Below are 12573 nucleotides of genomic sequence, written 5' to 3'. Positions count from 1 at the left end.
AAGGAGTTTACTAACTCGTGAGCTGCCTCCAGGCCTATTCAGCCAGCCAGCCAGGCTGTGTCTCACTAACGCTGCAGTGTCTCGGTCTGACACGCGGTGTGTCTTTGTGCATGGGTGTGGGTCTTCCCATGTCTGTCCTACCTCTCCCCTCAGGTGACAGAAACCTTACACAACAGTCTTATATTATTCTCGATTTGTGAATCCACATCTGTGTGTCAAATTTAGTGCTCTCTGCAAGATGGGTTTGTAATACTTTCTGTGTGTGTGTGTCTTAGACACAAAGTGTATGTGCAAACGGTATGCAAACTCCGGGGTGTACAGGAAGGAGAATATGTTGATTTATGAGATCATGGAGACCCTACCCCTCAATAGCTCAAATGAAAGGCGAGTCCACAAAGGCAGAGCTAGCCCGCATTGATGCCAAGGAAGACTCGGACGGGCCCTTTGGATAGGTCTGTGGTGAAGGAATGAAACAAGTGAATTATTCAACCATCTCCCAGTGTTACCCGCTAGCATCCTTCCTTTGTCCTTTAACAACATAAGGCTGACATTTCTATTATCTCTTCCCGTCACCAGGTCTATTTCTTCTGGAGCAACACAGTTGCTCTCTCTTTAGGATGCTGTCAATTCCTGTTCAACCGATGTTAGTTAAAAGCAATTTTTCTCTAAGCCCTAGACTGTATTTAATGCTATTAATAGAAGATGCAGTCAAACAGAATCTTACCACAAAGGCCTATAAAACAAACACACGCGAGTGAATCCAAACCACTCCGGCTGTTTTGACTGTATATCATGCAGCTGCCATACACCTTTGGCTGGTGCCAGAATGTCCCAGCTTGCTACCAACTGGCCTACAATGGAAGAGCATTGTTAGATGACTGCCTGGCTGGTCTGGGCAGAACGGTGACAGCTGCTGCGAGGCTCCGGACAGGACCAAAGCAGCCTGCCGGCCCCCCTTGGCCAAGGGAGGGAAAACGGGGGGCTCAGAGGCCTACTGGGCTGTGGCTCTGGTCACCTGTCTAGACGCTGTGTAGCTCCCCCCCCCTCAGAGTGGCTGCAGTCTGTCCCGAGGTGGCCCTGGTATTCCCAGGACAGGGCATTTTGGCATCAGCTGTAGCCTGTCCCAGGAAACCAGAGGTTTCCCACGCTCTATGGTTAGGGGTGCTGTAAACAAAAGTGGTGGCCTATCCTGACTCCAAGATGTGAGTGCAGGGCGCTCTGTACTGTCAGTCATTAGAGTACACAGGCCTTTACCGTAATACCACAGGGCATGAAGACTTCTACTGCAAGCCCCAGTTTGTGTTTCTAAGGACTTACTAGCTCACCCTGGGGTGTCAGACAAACCGTACTATTTTCTAAGTGTGCCATGACAGGAGAAAGGCTGTTAAAATCGGAATTTCTAATTTAAATTTCTCACAGTCATGATCTAGACTTTATTAATAGCCTGTCTATGGTAGAGTCTGGAGTGAACAGAAACCTAGAGGTTGGCTCTGAAGGTGAGGGACTACTTTTCATGCCTGAATCCGGTGGGGATTAGACACGACCTCTCCAGATTAATAAGAGACCGGGCCCAGGTGCCACCAGGGAGTGAGTGAGGAGCACACCGAGTTCTCCTGCTGGGAGAGCCTCTAACAACTTCCCAGACTCTGCTGTGAGCCTGGGCTCACGCCCCTGGCCACACGGGGCTCAGGAGAGGTGCCTTTGGCTCACGGATGGCTCTAGCCCTTGGGGTGCGTGAACCCAACTTAACTTGCCTGGACACTAAGGAAATAATCTTTGCAGCCAAAGTTGGTTTTCTGGGGATGATGGGCTGGAAGAAGGGGTGGGGTGCAGAGGTTGGTAGCGTTATGTTTCCATCTATGGCAGCAATAATATCGTTCGCAACCAATTACTCAACAAAAGGGTACGTTGAGACCCAAATTCCACTATTAATACAACCTGACCCAGGTACATTTCTTCCCTTCCTTCCCTCCTTTCCTTCCTCCCTTCCAGCCATCCTCCCTCCAATACTTCTTCCCATTTATCCGTCCATCCAGCTAGCTAGCGAGTTTTTGGAAGTGGGAAGCAGGCATTTATTCCAAGATAAAGCATGTAAATTTTAGGTTAGTCTCAATTTGGCTGAAGAAAATGCCTGGTCTGTGGCTATCAGCATCAGCTACTGTGTTTTATTTTTCTCAGTGTCTTAAAATTAAATAGAATGATATTGAGGAAATCCTCGGGCTGAGGGTAAGTAAGTGAAAAGCATCCACCACCACTGGCTTCTGGTCTTGGTGTGATAAAGGCTCCCGAGGAACAGAACGTGCCCAGAACCAGGAGGTGATACGGATTCCCTACCTGCTGGCACGCTCCACATCTCTGTTCACAAAACCAGATGTGAACGCTGTTTCTGGTCTCTCCCTTATAAACAGTTTATCCCTTCACTCAGGCTCATTATTTCTAATTCCCCAAGCCAGTCCCAGGGCAGGCAAATGCTGAAATTACAAGGCAGTTTTCCTGGGAGAAGGAAAGAGAGGTAACCAGGAGGAAGAAGAGGCATTTATCTTGACTTGAGGACCTGCAAAAACCCCACCCCTAGCATTACCCCTCCTAGGGGAGACGGGTGTGGGAGGAGACCCTCTTCTCTCACCCCGTCCTGCCAAACTATGCAATCAGGCAAGCTTTCCCCTGCAAAATCGTATGCTCTTTTTAAAGAGATGAGAATTAGGTGCATGTCCAAATCTTTCCCTATTACTAGTTTTTAGCAAGAAACCCTAAAGTTTAGGAGAATTTTGGGGTCCCAGCAATCAACTCCAATGAACTTTATGAAAATCTGATTAAACATATTTTCTGAACGTCTAGACCTTTCTGTATCAGAAACGAGGTGTCATCACCAGTCTCCTTTTGGTACCCTCATCATTTCAAAGACACACTTAGAATAATCTAATGCATCTCCCCCAGTCCCCCTCACTACTCAGTCTCAGGAAAAGGGATGCCCTGCGTCCAAAGGCTGGGTGGTCTTAAGGATGTACGAGTCAGACCTTGACTGGAGTGAGGGCAGCTGGATGAAGTGAGGGCCTTTAGCTCTTGTTCTAGTTTCCCACCAGGGGACACCAGCCCGTCACCGGCTTGTCAGGCCCTTGCTTATCCTACTCCTTTTAATTGGGATGGCGTTTGGCTTGTCACCAGATGTCTGGGATGCTCTAAGGGCAAGAAAGTGTTGAGAAACACAAATCATCACCTTAATAATTGGTACGATATTCTAGGATCTCTGAATTTCTTCCTTTGCATAATATTTCTAGGGAGAAAAAATCCATTAATAAACCTTTAAAAAATTAATTTTAATGGGTCTCTTAACTGTCTCTAAGCTTTGAGTATCTTTCTCTCAAGATGGTCACTGTAGGAGGCTGATGAAAAACACTCTAGTCAGACAGAATATAGTAGTATATCTTCTGTGTCATTAATTAAACTTGTCAACATCCTCCAAGAATAGCCTCAAATAAGAGTCTATTATCAAAGAGGCGACTCATAGAATTAGATCCACTTGGGTCTACATTACATTGCCAAGCCATCTATTTTGGGGGTTAAAAACATAAATATTCTAGCTTTCTGACTTTTTTATCTAAGTGCTTTTCAAACATCTTCATTAGATTTATCAATACTTTTGGCATTTTCCTAATTCAGTAATTCAAATTGGATTTAGCATAATAGACTCAAATAGTTCTTAGGTAACAGGTCAGGAATAGTATCAGTGGAGACAAGGAAAACTCGCACTTTCCCAGGGTCATAGCAAATAACTGATACATTTGAACTTCTGATTTTGATAATGAATTTCCAATTGCCTAATGGGGTTACAATGAATTTTTAAAAACAAAATATTCACTGTAACTGCAAATATAATGCACCTGACATCAAGTTGCTTGGGGGTAGGCCAGTGTCACCAGCCAAAAGGACTGAGGGTCATGAAGCTGAGTGGACCACTGGCCCCTGGAGAGGAACTGGAGAGTCCAGAGAGCCACATGCCCTGACACCCGAGGAATAGAGCCATTCATGTCACTTCCAATGGGCCAGGCAGCTGCAAGGCCAACACACGGCACAGCAGGGGAGGGTGGCCCCCTGTCCCGCCCCAGCTCGGCACGGAGAACCGTCTCACCTTTCGAGTTAATCTCCTCTTGATCTCTCGTTTCTCCTCTTGTTCCTCTTGTTCATTCCGAGCTGAAAGAAACATTTAAGACGCTTTAGATTTTGGTAGCAGTGTCGCACAAAGGTGCACCTCTGCAGGTTCTAGGCCAAGCAGCTCAGTTTGAAAAGAAGGAGAGAGTTCCCGTCCCCTACCCTGGCCACACTTTCTGCTTGTGGGGACACCTTCCAAACTGCCTGTACTGTTTCAAACGGGTGGTGAGTGGGTTGACCTTATTTTATGTCACACGGGGTTTCAAGTCTGCAGGCCGAAATGCTGGGCCAAGAGGAGGGGCTACGAGGCAAGGAGGTAGGTCCTGAAAGAGAGGGGTACTATCTGCAGTGACACAGGCATCCGGGGAGTGGCGAGGCGAGGCTCCCTTCTTTGGACAAGACCTGGGCCTCACGCAGCTCTGCCTCAAGCCTCACAGCGACCGAAGGGGACTCACTGTGATGTGGCCCTGGTGCCCGGTGCCCCGCGTGGGTGGCACAGAAGCCAGTCCCCGCGGGGACGCCTGCCACCTGCCACAGGAACAAAACGAGGCACAGCTGATGCCAAACGCAAGGCTGGAATTTCATAACGCTCACCTTTCACAAGCCCTGATTCCATTAATTCTTTGAATCTTCCAAGAAGTCCACAGAGCGTGCGTGCGGCCACAGTGTGGGATACAACTGCCTACATTTAGACTTCTAAGGAGCGTCTTAGGAGAGCAGGCCCCAGAGCTTAAACCTTCTCAGCTCAATATGTGGGGTGACTTAGCATCAGGTGTGTAAAGCGCCGAAGGGAGCCGAGATCCAGAGGACAGAGCACGCGGGAGTGTCTGAGTAACGCAGTGACCGTGGGCACCTCACTTTCCTCCCAGGCCTTGCGATGGAAGCACGGATCGCAGCATAATGCTGTCTAACTTGAAGAAAAATCACGAACGTCAGCCTGGCTCCCATGCCTCTGCCTCTCATCTACTGAACTGAGGGTGGCATCAGAGAGAGACCACCACTGCCGCTTGATTTTGCACAGGCTGCATCAAAAGGGCCCTTGTTCCCTCATTTTGAAATCACCGTTGGAAATTATGGTTCTGTAACTCCATTAACTTATTGTGCAGTGCGCACTCACCCTTGAGTGGTCTCAGTATAGGACAGGTCTTTGAAACAGGGACCCCCTTGTGCCCAGAAGTGGGGTCCCCTCACCCCTCCTGCCAGCCTGATGGCAGCAAGCACAGCCTCAGCCAACTCACACTGCAGGTGGCAGCACCTCCCGCCAGAAGGAACGGTGGTGGTTCAGAGCAGAACTCACGTCCTTGAGTGATACCCCCGGGGACACGGTTTGGCCAGTGTGACTGCCCGTGGTGACCAGGATCTTGGACCGGGGCAGCTCCAGAAATGGCCACATCCTGCCATAGGCCGAAGTCCCCAGGGGTCCCCGCTGCCCCAAACCCCACTCGAGAGCTCCTTCCTTTGAATTGAAAGGTCCTCCTTCCCCCACCCCAGGGTTCCTTTTAAAAATGAGAATTTCTCTTGGATAGAAACCTGTTCAACTAGGCAGCCATTACTATCTTAGTATGAACTAATGTATCAGAGAGAAACTGGGAGGCAGACTGCCAGCCCCAGAAGAAGGGAGGCCCCCAACAGCTGCATTTGCAGGTGGGAGGGAGGTCGGAAGGAAAGGTCTAGAGTGGATGGTGAGTGCCCAGGGGGCAGCTCGAGGGCACTGGGTTGAAATGTACAGACTTATAGCATATTAGGGCCAGGAGGGGCCCACGAGACCACCTAGGCTACTGCTGGTGGTTTGGAAATGAGGATAGGAAGGTCCAGGGGAGTTGAGCGGCTGGCCACACACTCCATGGCTAACAGACAGTCAGACAAACAGTCCAGCTCCTTTTCTTGCTTGGCTACGCTGCCTCTCCCCCCATCACATTTTGCTCAGCGCCAGCCCTCCTCCTCCTCATCACTGGTTACTGGCCTCAGACTCCGCTCGGGGCCGCCTCATCCTACAGGCCCCCTCTCGAGCCGTGAAGGTTGGCATCCTGCCCAGAGCACAGAGCCCTCATCGCCTACAGGTGTTCCTGAGGTCCCTCTGAGGGCTAGGGGCCCCAAGCTACCACCTATGGAATCTATACCTTTAGTTCAAAGCCATTTACAAACCCAGGGTCATGAATTCTCAGGCAGTGGGGACCAAGACAACCCCACTGGGCAAGTGGGAAGGGAGACCAGGAAAAGCCCTCGAGGTCATGGCCTGCTGCCACCATCACAGAGTGCATTGTGTGCTCAGAGGTGCCCAGGGTCTCACTGGCTGCCCAGTGGAGCCAGTACTGCCCACAGGGCCGGGCGGCCTGGGGTGGAAGTCAGACCCAGCTTGCAAAGCTCCACCGCCCAGCCAAGCCACCGCTCTGGGCCTCTCTCCTGCACAGAGATGTGGTTCATCCCTTGACTTAAAGCCCAGAGGATAATTCTCAGAATACACTGTTTGAGGGTGTTTTCTGATACCACTAAACATTTCTTGTTTAACAATCACACAAGATTTTAAAAAGAGAAAGAAAAACCTCTTTCGGAAAACAAAATTGCAGAACGCAGGGAGGAAAAAAAAAAATACCGACAGGAAAAATAAGCTCCTTTCCGAAAAGTTTTGGAACTGCGAAATGATGACCCTGCTTGAATTTGGTCAAGTGATCCTTCAACTTGCAGCTCCTCAAACAGGACAAAGATGCAAGAGGCAACAGAACGCGAGGGAGCTGTGGGCACAACTTGTAAGCCCTCGGCTCCCCTGAACCCCCCCAGGCTCCCTAGACGCAAGTCACTGTCTCTAAGACCCGAGTGTCTTTCTGGAGCGTGAGAAAAACCTAACTCGAGGGGCCTGCCCGTCACCTCCCATGGATCTGGGCAGACGTGTGGGAGCTGGTGCCTTCGGGAAGCCAGGTGAGCTGGGGATTCTCTGCCTTCTCTTTCCAAAACCTGTGCCCTTGCCGAGAGAAGTGCTATCTTCTGAAACCTGAACAATTCCACAGACGTTTTGAGCGTCTTCCCATTTAAGAGTTAGGCTGGGGACCCCAGGTACCGTGCGGCCCCGTAAGAAAGTCGTACACAGTGAGAGGCCCGCACACCGCGATGAAGAGTGGCCCCCGCTTGCCGCAACTGGAGAAAGCCCTCGCACAGAAACGAAGACCCAACACAGCCATAAATAAATAAATAAATAAATAAATAAAAATTAAAAAAAAAAAAAAAAGAAAGTCGTATAGAGATTCCTTCAGCAGACCACGGATCCGTGTGAGGCACATCTGGGGAAGAAGTTTAAAAGGAGAAGAAGAAAGCCCGTTCACCAGATTTCTGGCTTTAGGAACAAGCAGACACCTTTTTATTTTTCTTTCTCTCTAACGTAGACAATTTGTAATGGATCAGCTATCAAGTTGGGGCAGAAAGGGAGACGCGCCGGCCAAATGCTTCCCCAACCAGGAAAATCATCTGAAAGAATTCTAATTCTGTTTCCCTGCAAAGCAAACTTAGAAACGTTTAAAGGCACCCCTCCGTTAGGAAGAACATAATCATATGCACAACTTCCTAGAGATCTGGGAAATGGGTGAGGTGCCCTCAGGACTGAGGAAGGTCAAGGCTGAAAGGAACAGCCACTGCGAGGCGAGGGCGTGGCCGAAGCCCGGAGCAGGGCGGCAGGATGCTGGTGGAGGCACAGGGCACGCAGGTGGGCGCCCTGGAGTACAGGTGCTGTGGGTCATGACACCAGCCCCCCCATCACAGCCCTCGCCGGTGACATTCAACAGCAAACCATTTGGCGCGGACCCAGTCACAAGGCCACAATGAGGAAGGAGAGAATAGCAAAACCAAGAACAGTTTTGTTTGCTCGAAGTGGAGATACCCAGCCACGCACACAGGGGCCTCACGTGACCAGGGCGTGGGTGTGTGCGCACGTGTGCGTGCGTGCACGGCACAGAAGTTCTGTAAAACTCTGCGTAGCATATATTTCTCTTTTCTGGAGCAAATCAGAAAGGGATAGACGTGTGGGGAGAAAGGGTCTGAATTAAACTAAAAACATCTGTTGACCGTCTAGAGGGCAGTGTTGGTGAGAGTGTAGCATGATGAATCTGAGAGGTTTTAGTTTTCAGTTGTTGAATATCTCCCCCTAAATTGAGGCATACTGGTTGGTGCCCATGAGATGCTTGATTTCTTTCAGCATTTTAAAAATAGGTATTTTAAGCACCACATGGACTTTCTGCACCTCAGCAAATATCTCTGTGTCCTGAACCAAACAAGAGGCTCGTTGACTTTTTCTGTCCACAGACACAGTGACAGCGAGTTTTCTTGAACGAGAGCCTGGGCAGCTACACCAGCGGCCAGTTGTAGGAGGCCTGAGAGGAGGCCGGGAAGGATTTCCCCTTGGAAATGCTGAGACTTTAGGTTTAATGCTCAGAGAGAGGGGGGATTTTCTCACCAGCAGCTGGCTGCAGTGGAAAGTCATGCTTTCTGGTTTTCGTTTTCAAACGGCTACTTGCCCTATTTTAGCCGTCAATATCATATTTGCAGTTTTTCAGCCAATCTGGGTTTCAAGGTGACCCCAACTCTCACTTATGAGTAAGTTCTCTCGCTCAAACTTTTCAGCTTCTCTGACTTGGCAGCCCACTACAGGGCAGGTTCTTCTCGCAGACCCTGAGCTCCGCACGAACCAAGTGGATTCCAATTTGCTTGCTCTGTGGGGATGCCCTCTCAGATGTTGCAACACACAAGGGCGAAGTCTCCACCACCAGGGAGGGTTTCGATCATTTCCACACCAGCAGCGCACGGGAGAAACCCTGTGGCCTCCCATCAAACAATAACCAAAGCCACCACGAAACAGCAGCGCTTGCCACGGGCTCTGTCACTTACGTTTCAAAATGTTCCTCTGCTCCAACTCCTCTGCAGTCGGCCTCTGGCTCAGTCGCCTGCGGAAAAAATCCAGGAAAAGTTTTTGGACCATATCATAGCCTCCTTGGGTCGTTAATCTCCCCGGCCGTCGCAGATACATGAGGCAGGGTCAGAGGCTGGAGTCCCTGTTCCATCCTGTGCTCTGAAGGACTGACGCTCACCACCAATGCCTCCCCAGTTCCTCATTTTCAACCCCAGGAAAGGCACCCGACGTGACGTCACGTGGAGCTGAACAACCTCCCTCCATCGGCCCCTCCCCAGCCCTGCTCCTCTGGGCCTCCAGGCGCGTGGACTCTTCTCACAGAAGTCCCTTTCTTTCGTGTGGCCTCCCAGCTTCGGGAGCATGGCCTCTGCTTTTCTCCCCCCGGCCCCGAGGCTAGAGCTTGCCTCTTGCCATGCTTGTGCAGACTCAGAACACAAAGAGGCTCACGGCCCCATGGAGACGGGAGAGGGCACGTCTGTCTGCAGAGAACAACAGCTGCTCTTCTGGTCCCCACCCATCGCCACCAGAGCCTTATTAGACACAAGATGGCAAATGAACAGGAACAGAAATGACACTTGGGGCCGGCACGTAATTTAGCCACAACAAGTGAAACACCATAGCCAGGATGTGAACTTGCTAGGATGCAACAGCAGGGGGCAGGGGCAGACAATGGGCGGGCACCATGTAGGGACAGAAGTTGCCAGAGAATGGGAAGGACACTGAAGAGGAGACTACATGTTCTTAGAGATGCTTTTATGGATCTGACTCCAAAGGCAACGGGCACAAGAGCAAAAACAAGTGGGGCTACATCATACTAAAAAGCTTCTGCACAGCCAAGGAAATTATCATCAAAACAAAAAGGCGACCTACAGAATGGGAGAGGATAATTGCAAACCATATATCTGATAAGGGGTTAAAATCCAAAGTATATAAAGTGCTAATACAACTCAACAATAACAAAAAGCAAACAACCCGATTAAGAAATGGGCAGAGGATCTAAGTGTCCATCGACAGGTGGATGGATAAGGAAGATGTGGCACATATATACAATGGAATATTACTCAGCCATAAAAAGAAACGAAATTGAGTTATTTGTAGTGAGGTGGATGGAGTTACAGTCTGTCATACAGAATGAAGTAAGTCAGAAAGAGAAAAACAAATACAGTATGCTAACACATATATATGGAATCTAAGGGGAAAAAAAAAGGTCATGAAGAACCTAGTGGTAAGACGGGAATAAAGACACAGACCTACTAGAGAATGGACTTGAGGATATGGGGAGGGGGAAAGGTAAGCTGTGACAAAGTGAGAGAATGTCATGGACATATATACACTACCAAATGTAAAATAGATAGCTAGTGGGAAGCAGCCACATAGCACAGGGAGATCAGCTCGGTGCTTTGTGACCACCTAGAGGGGTGGGATAGGGAGGGTGGGAGGGAGGGAGATGCAAGAGGGGAGACATATGGGAACATATGTATATGTATAACTGATTTACTTTGTTATAAAGCAGAAACTAACACACCATTGTAAAGCAATTATACTCCAATAAAGATGTTAAAAAAAAAAAAAAGAAGATGTGGTACATACACACAATGGACTATTATTACTCAGCCATGAAAAAGAATGAAATCTCGCCATTTGCAACAACATGGATGGACCTTGAAGGTATTATTCTAAGTGAAATAAGTCACACATAGAAAGACAAATCCCATATGATTTCACTCTTATTAGAATCTAAAAAACCCCAAAAGAAACAAACAAACACAATAAAACAGAAACAAACTCACAGAGATCAGATCAGTGGTTATCAGAGGGGAAGGGGACTTGCGGGGGAGGTGAAATGGGTGAAGGGGGTCACTGTATGGTGACGGATGGTATCTAGACTTGTGGTGGTGATCACATTGCAGTGTATACAGCTGTTGAATAATAATGCTGTAGACCTGAACCTTATATTAAAAAAAAGAGAGAACCACATGCCCGGATAAAGTTCCAGGAATGATCACACAACGGGCCTCAGCATCACAGAGATGTTTGTATTTCTGAGGCTCTTGAAAATTATCTAACAACCCTGCAGTTAATTATTCAGCATTCTGCTTCCCCCATGGGGATGAAGTGTGTGTGAGATGAGAAAACTGTGGAAGGGGTTTGAGGCTCCTCTGAGTCCTCCAATGGGACTAAAGGGTAAAAAAGGGTGCTGTCCCGGCAGCAGCGGCTATAGTCCCTCCCCAAACAGTGGCAACTAGCGTGCGTTGTTGGCAAGCTGTTTACACCATGGACTCTGGAGACCCAGAGTGAAGATAAGAAGTCCACAGAGTGGCCAAGTGTAACTATCTTAAATCCAGCGCTCACTGACGTTGATTCTGTGATTCCCCAATACCATCACCACTTAGGCTGTAGATAGGGAATGGGCCTCAATGCCAGAGAAAGCATTTTTGATCAGATACCTGTCTGCAAACCCCACAGCACCCTGGAAACTGCTGGAAATGGTATTCCAAAGTGTTTTTAAGTTTATAAGAACATTTTCACGTCTATTCTTCATTTTCTTCTCAAAACATCCCATGAAGGGATTATTTATCCACACTGATAAGGGCCCGCTGGGTATCTGGAAATTCACAATGCTGGAGGTTCCAAATTTGGACTCAGCAGTCTTCCCGTCCTTTCTAAAACAGCATTCTCAGACTGTAGGAAGAAACTTGAGATTACGCAACTGGGCAAGCTGGTGTCATAGGTCTGGAATGCAACTCCTGACTCCACTTAGAATGAGTTTCTTAGAGGCTCTGCCTCACCTTTCAATTTCTTTTCCCTGAGAAAACTGGTTTCTTTTATAGGGATGCACAGCCACCTTTCTGGGACCATTTAGTAAAACCCAGGTTTTTACATGAAGCTTGGGTTTGGGGACAGTATGTTTTGAAGAAGCCCTCCAGATTCAAGGTGGAGTTTGCATCTCAGAAGGGGGGGCCGGTGTTTTGGAATCTTATGCCCTGAAGTGTCTGCAGAAGGTTCCCTCACTGGCTTGTGCTAAGCAGCCCATGGATCCCACGACCAGATGCGTTGCCTGGTTCTATTCTGGCCTTTCTGTTTTTGTTTTTCTTATGCGACATGTTCGAAGGGGACAAAACAATGAGTGACTGACCTCTAACCAGAGACAATTCTGCTATTAACTAGGCAGCCTTATCATTAAACACACATGGTTTCAATGAGGCCCTCTATTTATGTTTCACTTCTCTTGAAAGGGTCCGAGACCATCCAGGCTAATCACAGATAGAAAATGTAGCTAAGCCCTCCCGAAGGGCATGTATTATAACTAGTTGTTTTGACTTTGAAAATGAGATTCCGTAGGAAAATGATATTGTGGCTTAATGACAAAGTGCTAAACAGCTCAGGAGTTAGGGGACCTGGGTTCCACTCCTGGCTCTGCCCTGAACCCACCTGGACAAGGTATTGGACCCGCTCAGCCCTATGTTCTTTTCTCTGCAAATAATAGGAGTAATTGAAGAAGCTAATGCTGATTTAATGCCTAAGAAGTA

The 12573-nt window shown here is 48.6% G+C and overlaps 1 protein-coding gene across 6 annotated transcripts in view; it reads right to left on the bottom strand.

The window, feature by feature from the left end:
* Positions 1-12573, bottom strand: part of PHACTR1 (phosphatase and actin regulator 1) — a 545181-nt gene that overhangs the window by 7613 nt on the left and 524995 nt on the right. For all 6 annotated transcript variants that reach the window (XM_082413295.1, XM_082413298.1, XM_082413299.1 and 3 more), the window contains 2 exons: positions 9022-9077; positions 4130-4191 (listed from right to left, as the gene is read on the bottom strand). In XM_082413295.1, the coding sequence (XP_082269421.1) occupies positions 4130-4191; positions 9022-9077 (118 nt within the window). The remainder of the gene's footprint in view (positions 1-4129; positions 4192-9021; positions 9078-12573) is intronic.

The sequence above is a fragment of the Balaenoptera physalus genome, assembly GCF_965194825.1.
Source record: "Balaenoptera physalus genome assembly, chromosome: 11".
NCBI lineage: Eukaryota > Metazoa > Chordata > Mammalia > Artiodactyla > Balaenopteridae > Balaenoptera > Balaenoptera physalus.
The sequence above is the reverse complement of the archived record's forward strand: the minus strand, read 5'-3'. Positions and strand labels throughout refer to the sequence as shown.